Here is a 19,018-nt window from a genome sequence, read left to right on the forward strand (position 1 = left end):
AGTGCCCCCCCCCCCTAGAAAAAAGTCTGGAAGAAACACTGTTTATACTGATGTGTATATGAAACTTTTGACAAAACAACACACACTAATAAAAACTAATATTCGTTGATTAAAAATAACTCAGGAAAAATAATTTCAACCTTCTTTTTTTATTAAAAAAAAAAGAATAATTTAAAAAAAAAAAGTAAAATAAAAAAAAATATATTTAAAAATGAAAAAAAAATAATCTAAAATTCAATCTACAGTACGTGGTGTTCCAAAGCGGTCACCCATCTAAGTACTTTTGATATAAGAAACATACACTAATAAAAACTAATATTCGTTGATTAAAAATATCTCAAGAAAATTACTTTTAAGCCTCTGTTTTCATTTTTTTTTATTTAAGAAAATATAAATGTTATTCCTTCGCTGTTAAACTTTGGGGAGATGTTGAGAATGTTCCTGGTTTGTGCGATAAAAATTTGTTTTCTCTCCAATGGCTCAAACATACCCCCCCCCCCCTAGAACCCCAGAGTAAGTAAGAAACAATATTGATTTTTTTAAATATTTAGTATAGTTAACCATGCTTAGATTATTTTGATTGTTTCCCTTTGTCCATAAAAATTTTATGGCAAACAGTGGGATGGGCCAAGGTTTCTAAAAATATTGAATAGTAATACCTTAAGAATGAATTTGGAGTTTCGTAAGAAAAATTACATTTCTAAAAATAACAATTGGTAATATTTCTATGCATACAAAATGAAAGTATGTCTGTTTGTCTCTGTGTTTGTCTTTAATGCATTACTCAGCCTTGGGATGTTGTGGGGAACACGCATTGGAACCCCAGTAGGATGCAGTTTGGCACGCCGGGATTACCCGCGAGCAGTGGATTAGCGAGGTCGGGTGTCACTCGGTGCGGCGCCTGATGGTGTCACTCCCCCCCCCCCCCCCGTAAGAATATATATATATATATATATATATATATATATATATATATATATATATATATATATATATATATATATATATATATATATATATATATATATATATATGTTACGGTCAAAGCCCGAAGTGCGGCCAAACCCCGGATTGGCCGGCCAATGCGCGGATTGGCCGGCTCTCTTGGCCAAAGCTCGAAGAACTTAGAACTAAGATCGTATTTCGTACATTGGCCGGCCAATGCGCGCACTGGCCGGGACGTACTGGCCAAAGTCCGAAGTGCTTAAACTTGACAGCGTATTTTGTACATTGGCCGGCCAATTCGCGCATTGGCCGGGATGTCCTGGCCAATGTTCTATCTAGACTAAGTTGTGATCGCGTTTTCATTATTCTGGGTGCGGTTTCATTGTGAGTAACGTATTGTTTAGCTCTTGTTTGTAAAGCATCCACAAGGATGTAAAAAGAGCTCAAGAGAAAGTACAAAAATATCACCAAAGAAATCATTACTATGTATCTTCGGTTGTGCAAGCCTTGTCAGACAAAATTGTCTAATCCCAAGAAAGGTCTTGTTTTCAAACCTTTAATATTTAAAGAATTTAACTCAAGATACCAAGTAGATATTATTGATATGCAAAGTAACACAGACGGCAAATACAAGTTTATACTCAGTTACCAGGATCATTTAACCAAGTTCATATTGTTGCGAGCTTTGGAAACCAAAAGAGCAGAAGAAGTTGCTTACCAGCTGCTGGATATCTTCACGACTATTGGTGCTCCAAGTGTGCTTCAATCAGATAATGGAAGAGAATTTGTGAATCAAGTTATTTCTGAACTAAAGAACATGTGGCCTAAACTTAAACTAGTTCACGGAAAACCAAGGCATAGCCAAAGCCAAGGTTCAGTCGAACGTGCCAACCAAGATGTTCAAAATATGATGATGACATGGATGCAAACAAATGAATCAGCTCATTGGGCTGAGAGTCTCAAATTCATTCAATTTATGAAAAATCGTTCTTTTCATCAAGGAATCCAACAATCACCATACGAAGCCTTGTTTGGATGCAAAGCAAAAGTGGGACTTAGCACTTCAAATCTAACAAGAGAGGCTCTCAATAAAATAGTTACTGAGGAAGATCTTGAGAACATTGAACAAGAAATGGAGGTTGACATTAATGCAACTACATCCTCAGCTAACACATCTACTGCCGTGGCGGAACGTCCAGACCAGTTGCGTGACAATAATGTGGCCAACAAAATCTGTATAGTTTGTAAAAAACATTGTAGTGCAGCTCATTCTTGTGGATCCTGTGGCAAAGATGTCCATGCTATTTGTGGAGTACCCAATGAAGCAGACGAAGGGTACGGAGGGAACATTACCTGCAGATTGTGTCACAACAAACAAGACATCATGAAACACAGATCAGCAGCTCATACTGGCTTGCAAAATCAAGGTGCTAAGATGCTTAAAACATCAAATACAAAATTTAAAGATGGTGAAGTGGGTGACAATGTACGCATCCGTGTTCCAGATGTTGACATAGGTAGCGGTGATCACCGAAGCGTGATTGCAGTTGTCATGAGCGTCGAGGGCGGTTTCTACAAATTAGGAACGGAACATGGTGTTCTAAAACAACTGTATGCTAGAAGTGAGTTTTCAATTCTTCACGAAAAACTGCTCTTATTGTCGTCAGTTGGCACTGAGGAAAAATCACTACGAACCATCGCATCTTCACAATCATTGACTGGGGGCCAAGGCTACACTCGCTGCAATTGCACAACCAAGTGCACAACAAATCGCTGCAAGTGTAAAAATAACAAGCTGCTATGTAATTCTAAATGCCATAAAAGTTCAACTTGTTGTAACAAATGATAATACTGATTGATTGAGACTATAGTACAATAAAAAATTTGAATGTTTCTGTCATTTACTTTAATTAATAATCAATAAAGACTTAATTTCATGATAATTACGGCATCAAAAAACCCAAAATCTGCTCATGATTTTCTAATTCAGACTTTGGCCAGGTCGTATTTAGCCAGATGATCTTCTAATTAAGACTTTGGCCGGTCCACCATGGCCAGTCCGCGGAATGGCCGGCCAAAGGCCGAAATCAAGAGCTATTTCAGACTTTGGCCGGTCCACCATGGCCAGTCTGCGGATTGGCCGGCCAAAGGCCGAAATCAAGCAAAGTTTCGGACTTTGACCGACTTATGGGAGGCGGTATTGGCCAATGCGCGGATTGGCCGGCCAATCCGCGCATTGGCCGACTTCGGGCTTTGACCGTAACATATATACATATGTTACGGTCAAAGCCCAAAGTCGGCCAAAGCGCGGATTGACCGGCCAAAGTCCGAAACTTTACTTCATTTCGTCCTTTGGCCGGCCAATCCGCGGACTGGCCATGGTGGACCGGCCAAATTCTGAAATGGCTCTTGATTTCGGCCTGTCCATGGTGGACCGGCCAGTCCGAATTAGAAGATCATCTGGCTAGGGACAAAGTCCGAATTAGAAGATCATGAGCAGATTTTGTTTTTTTTATACCGTAAGAATCATAATAATTAAGGCATTTTTTATTATTTCTTGTTGTGCACTAGGTTGTGCAATTGCAGTAAATGTAGCCTTGGCCGCCGGTCAGTGATTGTGAAGATGCAATGGTTCGTAGTGATTTTCCTCAGTGCCAACGGGTAACAATGAGAGCAGTTTTTCGTGAAGAATTGAAAACTCACTTCTAGCTTATAGTTGTTTAAATACATCATGTTCCGTTCCTAGCTTGTAGAAAGCGCCCTCGACGCTCATGCCAACTGCAATGACGCTTCGGGGACCACCGCGACCTATGTCAACATCTGGAATACGGATGCTACCAGTATCTTTCACTTCAGCTTGTTTAAATTTTGTTAGCATCTTAGCACCTTGAGTTTGCAAGGTAGTATGAGCTGCTGACCTGTTGTCCATGGTTTCTTGTTTATTGTGACATATTCTGCGAGTACTGTTCCATCCATACCCTTCGTCTGCTTCATTGGCTATTTCGCATATTGCATGGACATCGTTGCCACAGGATCCACAAGAATGGGCTGCACTGCAATATTTTTCACAAACTACACAGAATCGGTTGGCCTTATTATTGTCATGCAGCTGATCTGGGCGTTCCGCCACGGCAGCATATGTGTTAGCTGAGGATGTCGTTGCATTTATGGCAACCTCCATTTCTTGTTCAATGTTCTCAAGATCTTCCTCAGTAGCTAACTTATCGAGAGCCTCTCTTGGTAGATTTGAAGTGCTAAGTCCCACTTTTGCTTTGCATCCAAACAAGGTTTCATATGGCGATTGTTGGATTCCTTGATGAAAATTACGGTTTTTCATAAGCCCAATGAGCTGATTCATCTGTCTGCATACATGTCATCATCATGTTTTGAACATTTTGGTTGGCAAGCTCTAATGAACATTGGCTTTGGCTATGCCTTGTTTTTTCTGTTCTTAAAACATCGATATTTTTCCAAAATCTTGTCAGAACTCTGTCAAAATAGAGCAATTTAATCAATTCCTATTGCAATTTATTAAAAGCGTTTTCTAAAACGCGAAATAACGGCTAAAACTCGTTTTCTAACATTGCTTTTTTATAATGCTAAAACGTGACGTCACATCATCTGATCCCCCCTCCTCTCATCACACACCGTCACAAAATTACGGACCCCTCTCCCCGCTACGAGTGTGACGTCATTTATGGACGACCCCTATATATATATATATATATATATATATATATATATATATATATATATATATTATATATATATATATATATATATATATATATATATATATATATATATATATATATATATATATAGTACTGCTTTTATCTCACAAATTGGCATTTCTTTTTATTTCACTGAGAGGTCAATGTGGATGTTGTCTTAGATTTGTTTTAAACATTGGAGATTTCTGGCAGTTATTGATTTCATGCTACAAACATATATGGTATGAAAGAGTGAAGCTGACTTGTGAAAAGATTTTTATTTTAGCAACAGCTCATTAAAGAGCTGGATAGACTGAACCATAGATGGCTAAACAGATGAAAATAGACTGACGTGTTCACCAAAAGTATAACATTATTCTGCAATTATCAGTTAATGGCTGGGTGGAAGATAGGTCTTATGCTAATGTAAGTACTGAAAATATTGTCTAACAAAAGATTCTAAAGTTATTTATTTATTATGAGTACACAGATCTCATTTGTTTCAAATGGTCAAGTTTGAGAAAAATATTTGACAAATCATTTTCACCCAAGGAGAATTTTTGACTCCAACAAGACTTTCAACATAAACAACCAACCAACAGTAACAAAATTAAAAATAACAAAATGCTTTCAATCTGCTTTTGTTGAATACTATTTTCATCAATTCCTAAATTTTCATGACATACTGAAAATAAAATCTATATAAAAACAATCCTAAAAATCAGTAAAATGATTCATTTTTACTATTTAAAGACATCTTTACTGTTTTCATGTTTGCTAAATTTCAATCTTTAAATAGGTTATTTCAGAACATACTATAAACATTTTGTTGGAAAATTAGATTTATAATTTAATTAAGTAACTTCATAGCTATTCTGTGGTTTCTATTAAATGACTAATTAATTCATTTGAGAAAAGATTTGAAGGTCTATACTAAAGCAAGTACTGGAAATAAAACATGAAATAAAGAATAAAGACAATTATGTCTGATTTTATTTTATTACTTAGAATTTTTAAAAAATTGGAAATTGAAAATATAAAATGAAACTAGATCCTTTTGGATTTCGAAAATCACTCTAATTTCAATTAATAACTTGAATTAGATAAATTAAAAAATGTACACAATTATCACTATACAATGATTGCAATAAAATATTGGCAGGCGTAGGCTACATTAGTAAACCCAATGATTGAGGAATACCAAGCAAAAGCTTTTGAAACATTATTAGGAAGGATTTTTAAGTAATCATATAAACTCCCCTACAACTTCAGATTTTTTTTGTTTAAACATTTGATTTTAATTATTAAAACTAGTTTTCTTTTAAATTATTTGTATCTGAAACCAAATGAGTTATACATTGAGCAGCAAAACACATTGAACTATGGACAAGATGACCTATAAAATAAACACAATAAAAGGTGGCTGTTGAAAGTTTGATCTTTCATTCTTGTATGCAAAGCAACCAATCACCACCTAAGCGTAGTTTAGAATAGTTTTAACTGACATTAAAATGTATGTTGCTGTGACAGATTATTCACATCCTTCTTTTGTACAGAGCAATGTAAATAAAGCATCAGATAACCTCAGACTTACATCACATATTCATTGATTCAAAGGCTAAACAGGGTTAATCATGAAGAAAATTATATGTATAATATATTTTACATGTCAATTGTTTTTGTGTTATTGATTAGCACACATTTAAAATTAAAACAATAAGAAGATGACAAAATAATCAAGTTTTAAAAATTGCTTCTTAAAAAACCCATCAGAATAAATCACTTATTCTTTCTTTTAGCTTGATGACAATGAATAAATGATAAACATTTTGGTTTAACTTAAGAGAACAAATATAAGTCAATGTACAACTAAATTTGTTAAATGTCATAACAGGATACACACTTTCACACAATCTTAGAACAAACAGTGCATCGGCTGACGCGTGTTCGCAAGCTGCCTGCCTTGAGGGTCTGGCTGGCGGGGGTCCTAAACTGCTCATTAACTTCTACAGTAGATAGCCAGAAACTGTATTTGTTGGCAAAATAGTGGCATGTGCCTCGCGCACCATTACACTCAATGAAAGGAGTAGCACGGAAGTCCTCCAAACAGCTTCCAGGGCTTGATAAGGACTGGCCACCACCGCCAGGACCTGCTGCTGTGTGCTGTAAAAAATTATTAGACAAGATTTCAGTCAGTGAAGTTTATATCACTATAAAAAATTATTAGACAAGATTTCAGTCAGTGAAGTTTATATCACTATAAAGAATTATTAGACAAGATTTCAGTCAGTGTAAAGACTTATTAGAAAGGGTTTCAAAAATTGAAATTTAATGTTGATTAAAAGAATATTAAAAACAGATTTCAGTAACTGTATTTGTATGTTGCTTAGCTTGGAACAATTTTATTTTGAAACACTTTCGACACATTTTTCTGGTATAAAAGTTAAACTATGCATTTGATCACTCTAATGTTCCATTACCATGGCAAATGAGTAGCCAATCCATAGAGTTGACCATCCAATAGGACAATCAGGTATTGTCAAGGTCTGACTGTGAACAGCAATAACATTAGATGGGGCATCACACACAACACATCGACTGATGTAAGACTGGATCTCTGTCTCAGCTACTGGCATCATGGGAATTGGTTTATTCGTGGTCAACCAGTAGGAACGATCATTCCTTGATGCGTAGTTGCAAACATTGTTTATATTGCAGAATAAAAATGGCATTGTGCTGAATCTCTGTAAACAGGAGCCAGCCCAGCCTGAAAGGAATTTAAAAGGTTAGTTAACTTCTGGCTGGAACTGATGTATAAACTTAATTAAACTCTACAAATATAAACTGCTTAAATCAAGCATAACAAGTGGTAATTTCAAAATTAACTAATTTCTTTGATTTAGAAAACCAAAGATTAAACCCAATTGGCAGCATCTTATAATCAGCTAGGTGACACTGCATATATGGCTAATCTGGATGTCACCCAACCTCAATTAGACTATTGATAGAAATATGCATATATATATATATATATATATATATATATATATATATATATATATATATATATATATATATATATATATATATATATATATATATATAATGGATTTTGTATGTTCTTAGAAATATAAGCAGTATGGTGTCATCCCATCCAGCATTGTGTATGTAGGCAATATATCTTTAATAACGTAGTCTAATTTGAATAATGGACAGGGCAGCTTTTTTCAGTAAAATCTTTACATTTTCATTTTGGTGTCACACCCCTTAAAATGTTACCACATTTTGGTAAACATCCCCTGCTGCTAATGCATAAACTCTGATTTAACATTGATGTACTAAAATAGGATTTTAAAAAGGGGATAATATATAATAAAAAAAGACTTAAGATCGCAGCTCTTAATAAAAGCAAGACATTTTCCCTTTTTCTTCTAAATTTGTAATTTAATTTACAAAAAACCTCATAACAAAAGATAAACATATTCAACACATAACAAAAATGTATGGATTAGTCTAACAAAAGATTTGTTTTATTTAACATGCATTCCATATGGTAACAGCCATATACAATGCTCTAAAATTATTACAACTAAAAAAACTTACCCAAATCTTGATGGTGAGATTTCTCATTGCCTTCAATATACAACAAACTGTAACCTTCCCAAAGCTTAGTCTGGCCAGCAAGACAGTCAGGAACATCAGGACTTTGACTGTGGCGGACCAATAAATAACCAGTTGGAGGAGTTGCTCCGGTAGCACCAGGAAGGCCATTATTACCTCGAGGTCCAGGCGTACCTAGAAAATAAGTTCAACGTATGTATTTGTTTGTGTAAAGTGACAAATTGACGAATACTAAACAAATAACCTATTGGCCTTACTAAATCAAATTGTTTGTTGATAACAATGTGAGTTATATCAATATATTTATATCGACAGCACAACATTTCTTGGATCCTAGTTGTTGAGCATGGCTTTGTCCAAATTACTATCCAGACCCTCCCCCCCCCCCCTTCCACCAGACTGCTGAAAACCATGTGTCTCGGATGTAGTGAGATGCTTCATTTGCCATAGTTTTAATCACAGATAGTGGTAGTCCACCATAAATGTAGTGTATGGCGCTCTTTAAAATGGAAGTTGGTGCTATGGTGCTCGTGGGCAAGCTCAGGATGCTCTGGGTAAGCTCAGGGTGATGAGGTCATGTGATAGACATGGCACCGGGCCAGACCCAAGGTGCTAAATACCTGGTGGAAACTTGACCAGACCCAAGGTGCTAAATACCTGGTGGAAACTTGACCAGACCCAAGGTGCTAAATACCTGGTGGAAACTTGACCAGACCCAAGGTGCTAAATACCTGGTGGAAACTTGCACACTACTACCGGGTTTCTGTGATATTTACTCTCTTTCTGATATTGTGCCTTATCCACTACCTTTCCTTTGCTCTTTATACATTCTCCACTGTCTGTAACCCCCTAAGTCTGAGCCATACAGTAATAGAGACTTCACATTTAGCCATAGATCCTGATTGAACTTAATTTTTTTCACAGTGCATTTGAATATCACATTGGTTTAGAAAGTTAAAAGTATTTCATCGCTGCTGATTATATTCTGAATGTCATAGTCAATGCCCCCATCATTAAACTGAATATTGCTGCTTCTTTAACCAGTTTAATTTGTTCTGCATATTTTGTTGTTGACTATGTGCAAGAAGGCAGAGCACAGCTATGAAATCAGATTTTGAGCTGTTGCTGTAGTTGGTTTCCAGTTTGTTTCCTCTATATTGTTTCTTTATACCAGTCAACTTAATACCCATGTCGCATTCCAATGTGTACAATAAATGTTTCTGATATTTGCTATTGTGTATCACCAACTATGTAACATATAACAGTGATTGTTCCAAAGATAGAATGACCAAAATAAATTAGTGCCTGCTACAATGTACCCTCTAAACTCATATCTGGCATATCTTTTTCTTGTATTATTCATCTTTTCTAGAAGGATAATGCATCTTAAGGAGACTATAACTGGTGTTGCGTAAAGATTTAGGGGAAAAACATCATACACAATGTGATTATTAAGTCTATCCAATGTCCTAAACCTATGTAACATATGAAAGTGTGTATTTACCACATTCTCTATAAAATGTCCTAAACCTATGTAACATATGAAAGTGTGTATTTACCACATTATCTATCAAATGTCCTAAACCTATGTAACATATGAAAGTGTGTATTTACCACATTCTCTATCAAATGTCCTAAACCTATGTAACATATGAAAGTGTGTATTTACCACATTCTCTATCAAATGTCCTAAACCTATGTAACATATGAAAGTGTGTATTTACCACATTCTCTATCAAATGTCCTAAACCTATGTAACATATGAAAGTGTGTATTTACCACATTCTCTATCAAATGTCCTAAACCTATGTAACATATGAAAGTGTGTATTTACCACATTCTCTATCAAATGTCCTAAACCTATGTAACATATGAAAGTGTGTATTTACCACATTCTCTATCAAATGTCCTAAACCTATGTAACATATGAAAGTGTATTTACCACATTCTCTATCAAATGTCCTAAACCTATGTAACATATGAAAGTGTGTATTTACCACATTCACTATCAAATGTCCTAAACCTATGTAACATATGAAAGTGTGTATTTACCACATTCTCTATCAAATGTCCTAAACCTATGTAACATATGAAAGTGTGTATTTACCACATTCTCTATCAAATGTCCTAAACCTATGTAACATATGAAAGTGTGTATTTACCACATTCTCTATCAAATGTCCTAAACCTATGTAACATATGAAAGTGTGTATTTACCACATTCTCTATCAAATGTCCTAAACCTATGTAACATATGAAAGTGTGTATTTACCACATTCTCTATCAAATGTCCTAAACCTATGTAACATATGAAAGTGTGTATTTACCACATTCTCTATCAAATGTCCTAAACCTATGTAACATATGAAAGTGTGTATTTACCACATTCTCTATCAAATGTCCTAAACCTATGTAACATATGAAAGTGTGTATTTACCACATTCTCTATCAAATGTCCTAAACCTATGTAACATATGAAAGTGTGTATTTACCACATTCTCTATCAAATGTCCTAAACCTATGTAACATATGAAAGTGTGTATTTACCACATTCTCTATCAAATGTCCTAAACCTATGTAACATATGAAAGTGTGTATTTACCACATTCTCTATCAAATGTCCTAAACCTATGTAACATATGAAAGTGTGTATTTACCACATTCTCTATCAAATGTCCTAAACCTATGTAACATATGAAAGTGTGTATTTACCACATTCTCTATCAAATGTCCTAAACCTATGTAACATATGAAAGTGTGTATTTACCACATTCTCTATCAAATGTCCTAAACCTATGTAACATATGAAAGTGTGTATTTACCACATTCTCTATCAAATGTCCTAAACCTATGTAACATATGAAAGTGTGTATTTACCACATTCTCTATCAAATGTCCTAAACCTATGTAACATATGAAAGTGTGTATTTACCACATTCTCTATCAAATGTCCTAAACCTATGTAACATATGAAAGTGTGTATTTACCACATTCTCTATCAAATGTCCTAAACCTATGTAACATATGAAAGTGTGTATTTACCACATTCTCTATCAAATGTCCTAAACCTATGTAACATATGAAAGTGTGTATTTACCACATTCTCTATCAAATGTCCTAAACCTATGTAACATATGAAAGTGTGTATTTACCACATTCTCTATCAAATGTCCTAAACCTATGTAACATATGAAAGTGTGTATTTACCACATTCTCTATCAAATGTCCTAAACCTATGAAACATATGAAAGTGTGTATTTACCACATTCTCTAACAAATGTCCTAAACCTATGTAACATATGAAAGTGTGTATTTACCACATTCACTATCAAATGTCCTAAACCTATGTAACATATGAAAGTGTGTATTTACCACATTCTCTATCAAATGTCCTAAACCTATGTAACATAGGAAAGTGTGTATTTACCACATTCTCTATCAAATGTCCTAAACCTATGTAACATATGAAAGTGTGTATTTACCACATTCTCTATCAAATGTCCTAAACCTATGTAACATATGAAAGTGTGTATTTACCACATTCTCTATCAAATGTCCTAAACCTATGTAACATATGAAAGTGTGTATTTACCACATTCTCTATCAAATGTCCTAAACCTATGTAACATATGAAAGTGTGTATTTACCACATTCTCTATCAAATGTCCTAAACCTATGTAACATATGAAAGTGTGTATTTACCACATTCTCTATCAAATGTCCTAAACCTATGTAACATATGAAAGTGTATTTACCACATTCTCTATCAAATGTCCTAAACCTATGTAACATATGAAAGTGTGTATTTACCACATTCTCTATCAAATGTCCTAAACCTATGTAACATATGAAAGTGTGTATTTACCACATTCTCTATCAAATGTCCTAAACCTATGTAACATATGAAAGTGTGTATTTACCACATTCACTATCAAATGTCCTAAACCTATGTAACATATGAAAGTGTATTTACCACATTCTCTATCAAATGTCCTAAACCTATGTAACATATGAAAGTGTGTATTTACCACATTCTCTATCAAATGTCCTAAACCTATGTAACATATGAAAGTGTGTATTTACCACATTCTCTATCAAATGTCCTAAACCTATGTAACATATGAAAGTGTGTATTTACCACATTCTCTATCAAATGTCCTAAACCTATGTAACATATGAAAGTGTGTATTTACCACATTCTCTATCAAATGTCCTAAACCTATGTAACATATGAAAGTGTGTATTTACCACATTCACTATCAAATGTCCTAAACCTATGTAACATATGAAAGTGTATTTACCACATTCTCTATCAAATGTCCTAAACCTATGTAACATATGAAAGTGTGTATTTACCACATTCTCTATCAAATGTCCTAAACCTATGTAACATATGAAAGTGTGTATTTACCACATTCTCTATCAAATGTCCTAAACCTATGTAACATATGAAAGTGTGTATTTACCACATTCTCTATCAAATGTCCTAAACCTATGTAACATATGAAAGTGTGTATTTACCACATTCTCTATCAAATGTCCTAAACCTATGTAACATATGAAAGTGTGTATTTACCCTTTTCACCATTACGTCCAGGAAGACCTGCAGCGCCAGGGTCACCAGGTGGACCTCTCAAGCCCTGGGGACCCATGGGTCCACGCTCACCTTTTTGACCATCTTCACCATCCAGACCTACGGGTAAAGTTTATATTTTTTTTTAAATTCAATCAATGTATTCAAAGATTTTTTGTAAAATTCAATGTCTTAAAACATTTTTAAGAAACACAATATCTATGTTCATATTTTAGATTAAATTTTAAAAAATGTAATACCTACCAATATTCCCATCAATTCCTCTTTCACCCTTTTGGCCTGGTGATCCTCTATCTCCTTGTGGTCCAGGTTCCCCTTTAGGTCCTGGAGGTAACGCTTCATAATTACAAACTCCGATTGTTCCAGGTAATCCTGTATCACCCTTTTGGCCAGGAGAACCTAAAATAGAGACAATACATTAACAGAAAATATTTTTTTTACAACAAAAAAATCTAAATAGACAAAATAGTGGATACTGACCATCAAGACCACGATAACCTGGATCCCCAGTGTCTCCTTTGTCACCTTTTGGACCTTCTGCACCCGAATTTCCAGTTAAACCAATTACACCTTTTTCACCTTTAGCACCTTTCATTCCATTTACACCATCCCGTCCTGAAACAAAGAGCTTTATAATTAAAGCAAAATGTATGTTTTAAAAATACAAGCATGAAGATCTATGTTATCTAAATCAAATTTAAATAAAAATGCTTTCTGTGCACATATTCCTGAGGATTATGCCTTATAATTAAGACAATTCAGACAGTTATGAAAACGTTAAAAATTGCTTAAAAACTCTCCTTAAAATTCTAGTAAATAAGCCACAATATGGTAAGGTTTTATTAATAATTAAAAAACAATTTCTACCTGACTCTCCCTTTGGACCTGGAACTCCAGGTTCTCCAGGGATGCCATCTTCTCCCTGTGGGCCTGGTTTACCATTTAATCCTTGTAATCCTGACAATCCTCGATCTCCCGGTTCACCTTTAGGCCCATCAAGTCCTTAAAAAAGAAGTCAAATATTTTTTAGCATTGACAATAATCCATTTAAGGATATCTACTAGTTGAACATATTTTAATGCTTTATCAATTAGGTGGGAGTCATGGGTAGACACATTACCAGCGAATTACAATAGACAAAAATATTGGGCTGTATTTGTATCAGTTATTAAACAAACAATTTTAAACATAATTCTCCTTTATTTAAAATAAAAACCATGGAAAATTCCCTAGTTATGAATGTATTTTTTTTAGAACTGCAATAGCAAAAACAAGATTTAATATTAAGTGTCCACAATCTTGCTATACCACTGGGGCTCATGAAATTTTTACCAGACATAATTCATTAATGGCTCAGAGGAGGTTGCAAACCAAGGCTTGCTACATTGGCTAGCTATCATTCACGACTAAGCTCTAAAACAGCTTTTAAGAAACCCACTTCTATAAATAAATAAAGGAAATTAGAAATATTTTTGTAATGTAAATCAACTTCTTCCAGCTATTTGTAAGTTTAAGACATTAAGCATTTTCTTGAAAAAATTACTTTTAAAAAATCATTCTGTTTTATCTAAGTAGGCCTACTATTAACATTTTTAAATGTTTTACATTATTTATAAAAAAAGGAAAATTCGGAAATACTTATTACTTACTGTTATCATTGTATCAAAATAGTGACAGCATTTAAATAATGTTAAGGGGGTAGGCCCAGGGAAAAAAACAGGAAAAAAAACCTTTAAAAAAACACTTGAGACGTTATTTTTTTTTAATTTTCAAATTTTTTTATGGTGAAATACCATCAAATGTTGTAGCATTAATTATAATGGTATTTCACCGTACCAAATTTTGAAATTTGGATAAAAATATTTCTAGCGTGTTTTCTGTTACAAAAGCTATCCAGCTGACTGACTAGAGTTAGTAAAAGATGGATCGATGATAATATGATCAATATATATATATATATATATATATATATATATATATATATATATATATATATATATATATATATATATATATATAGAGAGAGAGAGAGAGAGAGAGAGAGAGAGAGAGAGAGAGAGATAGATATATATATATATATATATATATATATATATATATATATATATATATATATATATATATATATATATATAGATAGATATAGATATAGATATATATATATGGTACCTCCACAAGAGATTGTTTCTTTTTCATGGTCGCCATTGCCATGTCAGTCATATTTTCATTAGTCTCTAATGCATGCAAATATTTTCATTTAAGTACCGAAACTTAGATACACACAATTAATAAGTAAAACTTATTGTTAAGAAGTTGATATTTTCTGGAGCCTACCCCCTAAAATAGTTGTCAGGAAACAGTAAGTTTTCAAATAATAAAATCTGCTATTTACCACTAGATCCTTTAGGTCCTGGTTCTCCCTTATCACCTCTTTGGCCAGGTTGAGAAACATCTCCAGGCTCACCTTTCTCACCAGGTAATCCATCCAAACCATTCAAACCTGGAAATTTTTATTTGTTAGAAACAGCAGATAATGCAGGGGGGAGCTGCTCCCCATGTGGCTATTTTCTGCAAAGTGGTGACTTTTAAAAAAAATGTATTTAACTAAAAATTGTAAACAATAATTTGTCAGAAATTTATTTCTGATCGGAACAAAGATGTAAATTACTACCTTACAAGATTATTTTTATGTAGCATCTAATTTTGACTAACGCTAAATCATGAAACCATTTCTGTAGCATCCCTTAAGTTTACAATATGTATTCATGTTCTAAAAATAAGTATTACGATATATCTGGATGATAAAAATAAATTTTATATATATATATATATATATATATATATATATATATATATATATATATATATATATATATATATATATATATATATATATATATATATATATATATATATATATATATATATATATATATATATATATATATATATATATATATATATATATTTGTACAATAATTATCTTTGCATACCTGGTTCTCCTTTTGGACCAGGCAGACCAACAATGCCAGGCTGGCCATCTCTACCTGGTTCACCTTTCAAACCTTGAGATGACTTTCCTGGAATACCTGCTGGACCTGGTTCTCCACGGTTTCCTGAAGGTAATAATTTTATTCAAATCATATTCATATATATATATTTATTCAAAAAATATTTTTTACATAACTACAAACTATTATATAAAGGAGGAATATTATTGGAAAATTTCTTAACAGATTTATGCAATCATTGGGAAAATAATTTGGCATACAGACATAATAGCATATTGGTATAAATGTGTGTTTTAGAATTATATTGAATGCCTGGCAGTATTTACCCTTGTCACCCTTTGGACCTGGAAGTCCAGCTGCTCCAGGCATTCCATCAGCTCCCTTTCGGCCAGGCATTCCTATGACATTGATCAGAAATTAATCATAGCTTTTTCTTATATTGCTAGAAACATTTTATAAATAAATATCAGACCATATCAGACATATATATATATATATATATATATATATATATATATATATATATATATATATATATATATATATATATATATATATATATATATATATATATATATATATATATATATATATATATATATATATATATATATATATATATATATATATATATATATATATATATATATATATATATATATATATATATATATATATATATATATATATATATATATATATATATATATATATATATATATATATATATTGGCAGCGAGAGTTTTAGACCGAGCAAACCGGCTATCTTTTAAAACCTGCTAAATTTTATAAATATTAACAAAACTCATTTTAAAACGCTACAGTATAGTGGGTAGAGAGTTTCTTCACACATATACATAAAATGATTTTTAATTAGAGCAAACGAGATTGAAATAATCAACTTTTTGTCTCTCCTGTGAAATTTACAATTTTGGAGTTAGACAGTCTTCGACAGAGACCATCGATATATATATATATATATATATATATATATATATATATATATATATATATATATATATATATATATATATATATATATATATATATATATATATATATATATATATATATATATATATATATATATATATAACCAAATAGTTTTAGCTCCACTTTTTTAAAAATCTTCACAACTTGGCTTTATAGTTTTGTTTTCCTTAACATTCTATATTAAGCCTATATTTACTGGATATATGTATATCACTAGATGTATATATTATGTATATATATTATATATGTATGTAAATCTAAGATTTCTGTTATCCTAAAAGTGGCTACTCCTAAAATAAATCCAGATTTTCTGAGGATAACGAACATAACATGTCACACCATAGTACATAGTCAAGTTGTCAGATAAAGATCACACCACTTAATAAAGTCAAGGATTAATTTAAATAGGCATGATTTCTATAAACATGTAATGAGAGAAACTATCATTGAATTTTTGGGCTCAATAGATGACACTCTTGAACTTAAAACAAAACACAGACAAAAGTTAAATATTAGGTTTTAAATTTTTATATAACTACTATAAAGTAAAGTGAAAATAGTTTTAACTAAATCTACACTGAATTCAGGCTTAGATTAAAATCAAAAACATTTAATAAGTGCTCAGAAATGTAAAATAATATGAATGAATCAGTAAGATATGTATCATGGCTTTTGTCAAGAAGGGATGTAAATAAATCTATACCTGGTACACCTGGAGGACCATTGAGGCCACGTTCACCTTTCTGGCCTGATCTTCCTTCTTTCCCTTGCCTTCCCTCTCTGCCAGACTCCCCCTTTGGTCCCATAGGGCCTAAAAAATAGTCCATAAAACTAAAACTATCCTAGAACAGCTATTAAATAATGAATAAAGCATATAACATTGAGTATTAATGGTTTATTTTATCAGATAAATATCTTATAGGCTACTAGTTATAGGCCTAGAGAAAATTGACCAAACAAAAACCAGTACAACTTACCTGGAATACCTTCTCTTCCTGGTTCTCCCATATCTCCTGGAAGACCATCGTTACCTGGAAATCCAGCTTCCCCAGGTATCCCTGGTGGACCTATGGCACCAGGTTCTCCAGGCCTACCATTTGAACCTCTATCTCCTTTTGGACCAGGATTTCCTTTGGGTCCATCTGCTCCTTTACGACCTAAAAAAATACAAATGCCAAGGTTGTAATGCTTGATTGTTGGACAACATAGTTTGACAACATTGTTGGACAACATAGTTTGACAACATTGTTGGACAACATAGTTTGACAACATAGTTTGACAACATTGTTGGACAACATAGTTTGACAACATTGTTGGACAACATAGTTTGACAACATAGTTTGACAACATTGTTGGACAACATAGTTTGACAACATTGTTGGACAACATAGTTTGACAACATTGTTGGACAACATAGTTTGACAACATTGTTGGACAACATTGTTGGACAACATTGTTGGACAACATTGTTGGACAACATAGTTTGACAACATTGTTGGACAACATTGTTTGACAACATAGTTTGACAACATTGTTGGACAACATAGTTTGACAACATAGTTTGACAACATAGTTTGACAACATTGTTGGACAACATAGTTTGACAACATTGTTGGACAACATTGTTGGACAACATTGTTGGACAACATAGTTTGACAACATTGTTGGACAACATTGTTGGACAACATAGTTTGACAACATTGTTGGACAACATTGTTGGACAACATAGTTTGACAACATTGTTGGACAACATTGTTGGACAACATAGTTTGACAACATTGTTGGACAACATATTTTGACAACATTGTTGGACAACATTGTTGGACAACATAGTTTGACAATATTGTTGGACAACATATTTTGACAACAGTTTGACATTGTTCCACATAAATAGTTTTATACATTGTGTAAACTTACATTTTTGAAAATTCATGAATTAATTATTATATTTATTTTGTTTTACCTCAAAATTCTTTATTTAACTCTTCAATCAACAGATGGAAAGAGAATTACCTGGAAGACCTGGCTCACCATCCAAACCTATAATACCTGGAGTACCTGGAGCTCCTGGATCACCCTTTGAAGAGAAATAAAAAAATTTAAAAAAAAATCTATGAAAGAAATCTTTGAAGAAAGCATTT

At 32.9% G+C, this 19,018-nt stretch overlaps 1 protein-coding gene across 1 annotated transcript in view; it reads right to left on the minus strand.

Annotated features, from left to right (window-relative positions):
• Nucleotides 1-4,916: 4,916 nt before the first annotated feature.
• Nucleotides 4,917-19,018, minus strand: part of LOC131953969 (collagen alpha-2(IV) chain) — a 43,833-nt gene continuing 29,731 nt past the window's right edge. The window contains exons 29-41 of the mRNA XM_059317424.1: nt 18,891-18,954; nt 17,855-18,034; nt 17,581-17,688; nt 16,211-16,282; nt 15,867-15,989; nt 15,266-15,373; nt 13,741-13,875; nt 13,354-13,488; nt 13,117-13,272; nt 12,856-12,972; nt 8,262-8,453; nt 7,139-7,425; nt 4,917-6,821 (exon numbers count right to left, since the gene is read on the minus strand). Coding sequence (XP_059173407.1) covers nt 6,564-6,821; nt 7,139-7,425; nt 8,262-8,453; nt 12,856-12,972; nt 13,117-13,272; nt 13,354-13,488; nt 13,741-13,875; nt 15,266-15,373; nt 15,867-15,989; nt 16,211-16,282; nt 17,581-17,688; nt 17,855-18,034; nt 18,891-18,954 — 1,935 coding nt within the window. The 3' untranslated portion in view covers nt 4,917-6,563. The remainder of the gene's footprint in view (nt 6,822-7,138; nt 7,426-8,261; nt 8,454-12,855; nt 12,973-13,116; nt 13,273-13,353; nt 13,489-13,740; nt 13,876-15,265; nt 15,374-15,866; nt 15,990-16,210; nt 16,283-17,580; nt 17,689-17,854; nt 18,035-18,890; nt 18,955-19,018) is intronic.

The sequence above is a fragment of the Physella acuta genome, unplaced genomic scaffold (assembly GCF_028476545.2).
Source record: "Physella acuta isolate Inbredline_101_S28 unplaced genomic scaffold, ASM2847654v3 ptg000967l, whole genome shotgun sequence".
NCBI lineage: Eukaryota > Metazoa > Mollusca > Gastropoda > Physidae > Physella > Physella acuta.